Source organism: Triturus cristatus, chromosome 11 (assembly GCF_964204655.1).
Source record: "Triturus cristatus chromosome 11, aTriCri1.1, whole genome shotgun sequence".
In the NCBI taxonomy this organism is placed as follows: Eukaryota; Metazoa; Chordata; class Amphibia; order Caudata; family Salamandridae; genus Triturus; species Triturus cristatus.
This window is the reverse complement of record NC_140594.1, coordinates 403931340-403941082: the sequence shown is the minus strand read 5'-3', so window position 1 is coordinate 403941082 and position 9743 is coordinate 403931340. Positions and strand designations below refer to the sequence as shown.

Genomic DNA, 9743 nt, shown 5'->3' with positions numbered 1-9743 from the left:
GCTGCTGCTCTTCTTCCTCCTCCTCCCTCGTCAGCCACACTATTCAAAACGGCAGGCGGCGCAAACTTAAGCAAACTTAAGACGGCAGACACTGCCAGAATCACGTTTCCACTGACAGCAGGTCAGCGCCTAACTAATTTCCAAATGGTCTTCTGCAAAGCCTGGAGTCACAGGTACCGCTGTGATCTTAGAGAATAGATCGTGAAAGCAAGGCACATGCGAAGATCCCACAGCCAATCAGATTGCAAGTCGGAATTATGCATGGCGCACTACGATTGGCTGATCTTCCAGTTAAGCCAATCATAGGCTACCTTGTATATCAGCAGTGCCGCCCACTCTCAGACTATTCTTGAAATATGTTTAGCTGCGGGATTGGTTCTTTTGTGTTTGCGACCCGGAAATACTACAATGACAGAATAAGTGAGTGACATTTGTTCCAAGAACAGCTACAGGCATGATGCTGAATACACGGACAATTGGTGTAAGTAAAATACTGTTGCTTGCCGGGTGCAGAGATATCTGAACCCATTTGTTTGGGGGCGGGGGGGGGAGTTGGGCACATTGGTTCCCAGTCACGGTGGGGATTTGTAAAGTTTAATTACATACCGCTAGGGTTGCCAGCCGTCTGTTCACGTTTAAACATTCTGCAAAGACCCGGACAGGATTCAGAAGTAGAACATTGTGGCATGGTCTGTATTAATTTTTACCATTTAATTATCCATTTCGGTCGTTAAGTAACACATTTGTGGTTTCTTTTTAGATTTACTGTTTAAAGTTTGTACCGATAAGCGGAAAAAATACTGGATTTAGGCAGTGGTCGAAGTGGGGAAAAAAAAGTAGGGGAACTGTGGGCGGAGACTCAGGGGGCGGGAATAACCCAAGGATTGGATTAGTGGGAGGAGTCGGGGGTGTGGCTAGAAATAGCAAAACATACCAATTTTTGAACGTTTGGCATTTCACTGACCAGTTACAGCTTATAACGTTATTTAATTCAAAGACTCAATAAACATGTTTATTTGAGGTTTAATATATGTTGTTTATATTTAATTCATTTACAATGTGGGACATATTTCCAATCACAGAATATTCCAAATACGCTTATAAGTGGAATCATAAGCCATGCAGTTTCTTTCATCTGCACTTCTCCTCCCTTTTTCTAACCATTTCTGAACATAAAATTCAGGTTTAAATTCTATGACAGGTGGCCCCACGATATGTATGAACATTATAGAAGACAGACGATTGATTGATATTCTGTTCCGCAGTGGTGTGAGCACATCATTTATTACACTAAAGCCCCGTTCACATTCAGCAGTTGAGGTACAAAAGGTGTTTATAATGTGCATTAATGGTTTCAGGCTTTCAGGGATGCAATTTTTATTTTGTTTGTACTCTCTGAAACCAAGGATGTACTGCCCGGTATCAAATACATGCAACCTGCTACAAAGGTTTTGTAATTCACCCTCACCGTATAAGATGTCTACTGGATCTGGCCAATAAACTGGTTGTTGGAGTTTCATTCTATGTACTAACTCTTTGTATTCTATTTCATCATTGTTTGTGGTTGTGCATCTAGAAACATTTGATGCATTAGACATTGTCATCCTTTTTCGCAGGTTATTTGCTAAGCTCCTAAAGAACTATGCCCTATTGATGCTAACACAGCCTTTGTTCTGTTGCAGTCCTACACCAGCAAACTGCATCCGTTCAGCAGCATCTAATGCAGTTGTAGCAAAGGGCCCAGGTGAATCAGCCATTGATTCAAACACTAAAATCTGCATCTGTATTGAACGATCGGCCTCATATATGGTCATATCACGCCGCTGCAGCCTTCTGGATAGGTCACTCAATTCTGTGAGAGCATCATGTAAAATGCCCATATTTTCAACAAACACCAGGGAGGTTAATAAACGGTTTAAACCAGCATATTTCCTCTGCTCAATGTCACTCCTCGTTGAGTCTTCGGAAGATTCCATGAAATGTTTACTAAGTGCTTTGTAGTTATTCCAAACAACTCTCACAGATCTTTCACTTGAGGACACCCAACGTACATCTAGCACCTTTCCAATTGCCAGAAGTCTTACTTCTACCTCCAGAGCACATTCCCCAAGCTCTCTCTGATTTTTCGGAGAGGCATGGTAGGTGGTATATAGTTTATCAAAAAAAACTTTGAGCTGATTAATGCCTGCGACTTCTTTACAAACATCACCCACAGCAAGCTCCAGCTTGTGGTTAGCACAGTGCCATACACTCAACTGTGGATATTTCAGTTTCAGAAGAGTTGCCACACCGGATTTCCTACCTATCATATTGGAAGCACCATCTGTTACAAGCTGAACCAAATGACTTTTTAAATACTCATCAGTAAAACCGTGTCTCTCTAAGCATGCAAGTAAGGTATCTAAGATTATATCTGCTGCTGTGCTTGGCAACTCAACAAGGTCTAAGAAAAAGGTCAGTGGCTCATTGTGTTTATCAATACATGCTCTTACACAGATAATTAGTGTGGTCAATTTACTAACTGTGGTAGATTCATCTATCATGAGGCTTATTTTTGATTCATTCTGCAAGATACAATCAATCAGCCTTGACTTCATTGTAGCAGCAATATGGTCTATTATTTTAGCGCAGCTGTGATCTGAATGCAAGACTCTGCCCAAGTCTGCACCATTCATCTTTTGAACATCAATATCTAACGGCATATCAGAAAAAGGGCGCTCATGTTTGCCTATTTTGTATGCAGTTCTGGATACACGGCATGTCTCTTCCTGTACTTTCATTTGCATTTTCAAATTGTACTGTGGAATACTTTCACGGGCCCTCTGTTCTAAAATAGCTAGTGCCTTAAGATGACAGGAGCTATTCTTATGACGAAATATTTTTTTCCGCAGAGAAATTAACTGCTTGTCTTTAGAAGGGCCATATGGGATGACCAAGCAATCTCCCATTCCATGGAAAGATGCACACCTTGACTTGTTTCTGTTTTAAGATTTACCTTCCTGCACACTTTACATCCAAGCTTGCCTTTGGAAAATAAGAGCCATGGATACTCTGTACGTTTGATTTCAATTTGTTCCGAAGACCAGCAGGCTGGGTGATCAATTTGATCCACACTCTCCACCACATTTCCTTGGAGGAGTATGTGACTGTCGTTAGTGCCACAGCCATCTAACAATACTTCGTCTTCAGAATCGACTCTTCTCCTCTTTTCGGGCATCCTGCCACTTTCACTTGTTTGCCTTTCAAAACCCTGATTTGCATTTGCCATTGGTCCTTCCGAACTGGAGCCTGGGGACTTGCGTGTTTCGCGAGATGTGGCTGGAGCATTTTTCTTCTGCAGCCACTGAAGCATCTGCATAAATAATTGTGTAAATACATACATTTTAAAATAAGCACTGTACCATAACTCATGATTTATTTTAAATGCTGGCTGTCGGTACAAATTGGTATTTTCCACAAGACAATTTAAGAAAGAGTCCATGTCATTTTTTAATCCCACGGTAAACACTGTATTGAATATTAGCCGTTTGACAATGAAAACTATGGTGTAAATTAAAATGTGTCAGCCCACACTTAAGGCATTTACTTGAAAAATATTTTTACATGCATTTATGCAATGGAATAATGGGGGAATTAAATGCTACATTGTTTGTAATAAATAAATGTGAGGGAATAGATTGAATAGTCTCAGAACCTGGCTGAGGCTCTTTACCTCTTTAAAACTTGACGTTGGATTGAAGAAAGTCGAATACTGCGAAGCTTCTGGGGAAGCAGCAATTTATGTGGCAGGCGGAAGAGATTTAGGAAGCACCCCTACTTCCGCGATTCTGTAACAACTGTGCTTTGCGGCCTATGCAGTGACACTGATTTGCCTCCGATCTAGCAGTAAACCTGATCCCTCTATGGCCTTGCAGTGCCGTGGTTTGATGATGACCTGTCTTTCTGGTTTGAGAACAGAAACACCCTCATCCGGTTTCTGGTGAGTGTCTGCAACTGCACGATCTGAGAAATCTTTCAAATAAAGAAGGGAATGTTAAATAAAAGTTAGCATGAATTTGCTAGAAAATAATGATAATTTTGCACTGGTATCTACAGAATGGGAACTGCGCAATTTTACATTGTCCCATAACTAAGTTCAGGGACAAAAAAACTGTTAGACGCCAGTAAACCCTGGTTTAAAGACCACTGTTCTAACTATTGAGCTCTGCTGCCCATTCCTGCACCTTCCCATAAAGTTGGGCCTTCTTGAATGGCCAAGTCAACCCCCTAGATGTCTTACTGCAGTACACATCTTATAGCAGCTGGTAAACAAGACATGGAACATAATAAGTTGATACGTTCTGGCATAATGCATTTTAGTTATCTGAGGCAGTGTGTGCATAATAGTTACATTTTATTACCACTTGTACCTCACTGTCAGTGTTTTCTGTGCTGGGGGCACTGTTGACTACGTCATTCAGTGACACTCGAGCAAAGCAAAGTTGTAGTCCTATGTTTTTTTTATGTGCTTCACGCAGCATGCACGAGGCCAGCATTAGATGTTCAAACATGAATGGTAAAATATCCTAGTTTGCAGATGTTTTCCACATAATTGCTCTGCCGTATTTTTCCACATGATACATCTCCCGCATAATCTGATGGTTTTAACAAAAAAAGAATTGTAGCTCAAACGGATCAAAAGTTACTAAACAACGTGAATTGTGTTGCTGTGAAGTGGAAGGCCGTGTGCAAAGGTTGACTGGTCACCTTTCTCACCGCTGCATTTGCATGTTACACTGGAATTAATGAGGCGAAAGCTTTCCAGAGTATGTGTAAAAATGTCAAAATAATAATGTATCAGAAAATGTACTACATAACACTGCAGTCTTTTTTGCTGCATAATTTAGTCAACACTGCAACATAATGTTGTCCTCCATTGCTGCATAATTGCAGTGGCCCCAAAGCAGGCAGCACATGCTAAAAGTGCTTGTGTATGAAGCAGAGAGACAATGAAGTTTGTGAGCTTAGGGACATATTTATGGGAATAGTTGCGCAGGGCAGCACAGCAAGTTACTTTGCTGCGCTGCCCTGCGTCACAGGGAAAGGGCGGGAATGTGCTGTATTTATCCAATATGGTGCATTCCGGTCTTTTCCCCCTGCACTGGCGCCATTTCGACAGCCTAGCTTCAACGCAGGCACACTTGCCCCATGGTGCAAGGGTGCCTCCTTTGCATGCAGGATTGTTTTTGTGCAGGAAGGGGCACCTTCCTGTACCAAAACAATCTTGAGAGGCTTTTTCATCTTTCTATGTGGGCTGCAGAATAAAGCACAGTTTGAAAGAGGAAAAAACAAGGAGAAATAAAGATATTTCTCCTAGTTATGCCTCCTCTGGGGCAGCGCAAGATTTTGCTGCATTCCCAGGATTACAAGTCCTTGGAAATCTATGAATGCGTCAAAAACCGTGGGAGTTGTGTGGGAGACTTTTATTATTGCAGGAAAACTACTGCGGTTTACAAGGAACTCTGCAGTGATTCATGAGTTTTTAAGAGTGAGTCATTATGCTGCACAGTTCTGCTGGTTTTGTTACTGGGGGCCAATTTCGCAGCATTGCTGCAAAAACAGTCCCCAGTTACAAAACCAGTCTCCCATGCAACACCTACCGCAACTCCTCCCGTGCACACAGTAAGGCAATGCAGCAGTTTGTGCTGGGTTGCAGTACTCCATATCTATGAAGCCGTTCAAAGACATGCAAAGTGGTTTTACGTGGCTTTTAAAATATGACTTCGAGCTTTGCATTGTGCATGTACCACATTGGAAGGTGCAAGCATGACACAAGGCCCTTGAAAACATGCTCCTTAGTCTGGTGTGCATGCAAATCCTGCATTGCAAATCCCTGGTGAGTTGCATTAGTACTACTGGAACAAGGCCTATGAAGGCACCAATGCGTGAGGTGGACTGGCCTCAATGGTCCAGTGACCTCCGTGACAAAGCCACTGCTGCTCTAGGGTGTGCTGCTTTGTAGACCTGCCTGCAAGACTGGTGGTGAACTTCGGTATGGATTGTGGTGGACAGGGCTTCAAGTTTACTCAACTGGACACCGGTAGGGTTCACCTGCTGGTGCTAAGAGACCAGGGCTTCTAAGGTCTAGTGGGGCCTTCTAAAGTCTATCATGGTTGCTCCCTCAGAAGTGGTCTGATGGACAAGGCATGAAGGCTGAACAGGTTCCCCAGTTCCAAATTTGGTAGCTCTGGCCATAATGCCACATCCTATCCCCACCGAACACCCTTCTGCCCCACTGAGTGAAACTCGCACTATCTTCAGCTACAACCCAATTCTGCCCCATTATAAGCACCTGGATGTGACTCATTTCAAATTAGGCAGTGCCTGAAAAAAAGTAACAACATTCTGGGAAAAGCAAATACTCATAGGGAATGCAGGATTATGTAAAGCATGCAAAATATAAGCAGGAACGACATGTTACCTTAACGCTTTTACTCTCGTTCAGAAATCAATGAGTATTTTTTGTCTCAAACATTGAGGACATGAATATAGGGCTCCTCCTGTACACATGTGTTAAGCAGGGCTCAGAGACAAAAGAACTCTTCAAGAGAATCTGATCTGACTCACGGAAACCCACAAGGGCTCCTTCTTATCCACAAATTGTGCACTCTTGATTGTCAGCGCCAGGATACCTGTTAGGTGAGAGTGCGCTTTACAAGTGAGATAAATAATTCGTATTCATGTCAGCCAGCTGGATGCTCAAACATAGTATAGCACATATGTATTCAAGTGTCCTGCAAAGAAGAATGAGTGCGAGTAAGTAAATGTGGGTGTGAATGATTGAGTGCCTGAATGTAACTGAGCATGAGTGAAAGAGTGTATGTCGATGAAAGTGAGAGAAAGTGAGTGAGAAGGAGTCACGTAGAGTAAGTGAAACTGTAAGTTAGAATGAGGTAATCAGAGTAGGAAAAAGTGGTGAGACTGAGTGAGAGTGAGAATGTGATACTGAATGTTGAAGAGTGAGTGCAAGTGAGCAATTTTGAGTAAAAAGGAAAGTGAATGAGAATGAATAATGGGGGTAGTGAGCCTGAGTGAGATAACATGTGAGCAAGCAGGACAAAACACAGGCCTTGGCAAAGTGGAGGTAAATATTTACTTATGGGAGGAACATATTGTGCATCTTGAAAAAAAATGTGGTCAACTCCTGGGTATGTTGTCTTGGCACAGTAATGGCTTTTGAGAGAATTTGTGTAAAAATGGGGTGTTGAAAATAAAATGCAGTATTTGACCCTATAGTTTTTTTTTCAAAATTATCTTGGGAGTAGCAACACCCAGACTGCAAATCCTCCTAAAAAAAAAAAGGCACCCTTACTCGCTTTTTACGCTCTAGTTCAGCTCTAGCATTACGCTAAACTACTCTCAAGCATCACCAGCCATGGTGAGAAAGGGTATTGTGCACAACCGACACAGTTAAATAGTTTATACATTTTACTGTTCCATTGGCATAAGACTCAGGAAAAGAAAACCTGTCGCAGCTCTTTATTGATCCTTCACTTTAAAGTAGATCCGAGAAACTACTAATCTCTCCTTACCGGACTACTGATAATATTTCTTTTGAGCTCTCGCTACCGGCTTTCTGACTTTAGCTGCTTTTGGGACAGTAAGTCCAGGACCCATGTCTGCGCATACACGGCGCACTTAGGGTGCAACATTTGCGAAGGCCTGTCCACTTCGCAGCAACACAAGTCACATTTTTTGTAACTTTTGATCCGTTTGAGCTACAAACAATTTGTAAGTTAAAATTGTCAGGTTATGTAGCAGATGTGTTATGTGTCAAATATGCCAGGATCATAATTATTCAGAAAACATTTGCAAACTAGGATATTTTGCTATTCATGTTTGAACTGGTCCTGTGGAAAATAGGAGAAGTGCTGATGACAGAAACTCCATGGCTCGGAGACAAATGGCCTGTGCTTCCACTTTTAAGCGTATTGGGGACATTCTGTGATTGGAAACATATCGGACTTTGAAAATGTATTTTAATGTGAATTCATTTTAAAACTTAAATAATCACATGTTGCCTTCCCATTTTAGACGTGATGAATAGAAGGGTGTGTGCTGATCTCTTCTGTGCTTTAAGTGCAGCCCGCCCTCATTACAGAGCAGAAAGTTTGTGTTGGGCGCTATAACAGAAAACATAAAAAACAGCAGATAAGACATTCGACATTTCCCGTTTAAAAAATGCTCCTGTATTTTATTTTCCCAACTTACTTGATTTTTGTGGAGTTCAACTTCAGAGGCAGTCCAGGCTCCTCTTGCAGGCTCCGGCACAGAGAAAAGAGCAGAGCTGTAAAGGAGAGGCTGGTGACCTCTGGGCAGGCACGGAGAACAACTTCCAGGAGAGGCTAGTGAGACAGCGTTTCAGTTCTGGCTGGCTGGAGAGCAGATTCACAGTCACAAAGTCCTCAGTGAAGCCCTTTTCTTCTTTCCCAGGTGGCGTCCGTCAGTCTGCATGAGCGGGGAAGGGAGGGAGACACCAAAGTATCCTGATGTGACCATTGTATTGGTCACAGTGGGGGCAGGCAGGCCAGCGTCCTCACTGAATGAGGTGTGAATCACAGGCTCAGAGCAGCCTGAGGTGTGAATCACAGGCTCAGAGCAGCCGTTTTCCAGCTATGCTAAACTGATGGCCCCTTTCAGTATCACTTTGCAGGCCCCTAGACACAGAGGGGAAAGGGAGGAGGTCGGGCGCGCTGCAGAGGCCTTCGTCGATGTGCACGGTGGACCACACAGGCTGGATAATAAAGGTGTCATATTAAATTAGGGCCGTCCCGGTACGCTTTTTTAAAATCAAGAAGTAGGGGAACGGACTAACATAATTTTTAAAAGTAGGGGCACGCCGTGCCCTTCCGTTCCCCCCCACTTCTAACACTGGATTTAGGTAATTTTGCTAATTTTTGTACCTGCAGGACATACAAATATTGGTTATGCTGGTATAATACGTACCAGGTGGTAACCTTACATACTACCCTCCTTTAATTTAGCACTAGCATCTTTTTTAAAAATCAGACCCTGTGTTTAGCTTATTTATGGTGTTACTGTTTGACATTCTATCCGTGATTTCTTCACTATACCATATGCTGGAGTTGGACTTGAATGTTCTGTTTCGCTAGCCTTGCAGAGTCGAGAGTATGAAGGGGTAACTGCATTACCTTATTCAAAATACTAAAATAGTATGGACCTGATATACCATTGATAAACTGTTCTCCACTATTGATTCAGCAAGACCTAGAAAAGTCCTCTTAATTGCCTTCAGTCTTTAGTCCCTTATCTGCAAATAAGGTTCGAGTTGAAAATGATTTCGAAAGATCATCTAATTGCCTGTCATAGCTGGTTCAGAACAAGGACTATCATTTGTTCTTTTAGTCCCAGAAAGCAGGCGGCAATGTGCCTTTTGTAGTCCATACACTGGATATGAGCCTGTCAGGGTTCACAAACGGTTTACATTGGAGATTAGTAGTCGGAAGAAAGGGTCTGCAGCATAAATGGCTGTTGTGCTAAATGCAGTTTCAGAAATCAGTTTTTACCTATTGAGATGCTAATAAGGATAGACTTGAACACTGGAGTGAAGAGACCTTATGAATCTTGGCAGGAAACTAGAGCCGTGATGGCGGTGCTGAGGGGTTTGGAGACGCTGGCCTGTCGGGAGTCGACTCTAGCTACCCCTGGGGGAAACCTCCCCCGTGACTCCGACTGGACCCGTC

The 9743-nt window shown here is 42.7% G+C and overlaps 2 protein-coding genes across 2 annotated transcripts in view; one reads left to right on the top strand and one right to left on the bottom strand.

Moving 5' to 3' along the window:
* The first annotated feature begins 333 nt into the window (after positions 1-333).
* MRPS24 (mitochondrial ribosomal protein S24) overlaps positions 334-9743 on the top strand; it is a 74871-nt gene continuing 65461 nt past the window's right edge. The window contains exon 1 of the mRNA XM_085635853.1: positions 334-481. Within this exon, the coding sequence (XP_085491979.1) occupies positions 455-481 (27 nt within the window). The 5' untranslated portion in view covers positions 334-454. The remainder of the gene's footprint in view (positions 482-9743) is intronic.
* Positions 1077-9743, bottom strand: part of LOC146784314 (E3 SUMO-protein ligase KIAA1586-like) — a 30293-nt gene continuing 21626 nt past the window's right edge. The window contains 2 exon segments of the mRNA XM_085635103.1: positions 1077-2941; positions 2944-3352. Coding sequence (XP_085491229.1) covers positions 1077-2941; positions 2944-3352 — 2274 coding nt within the window.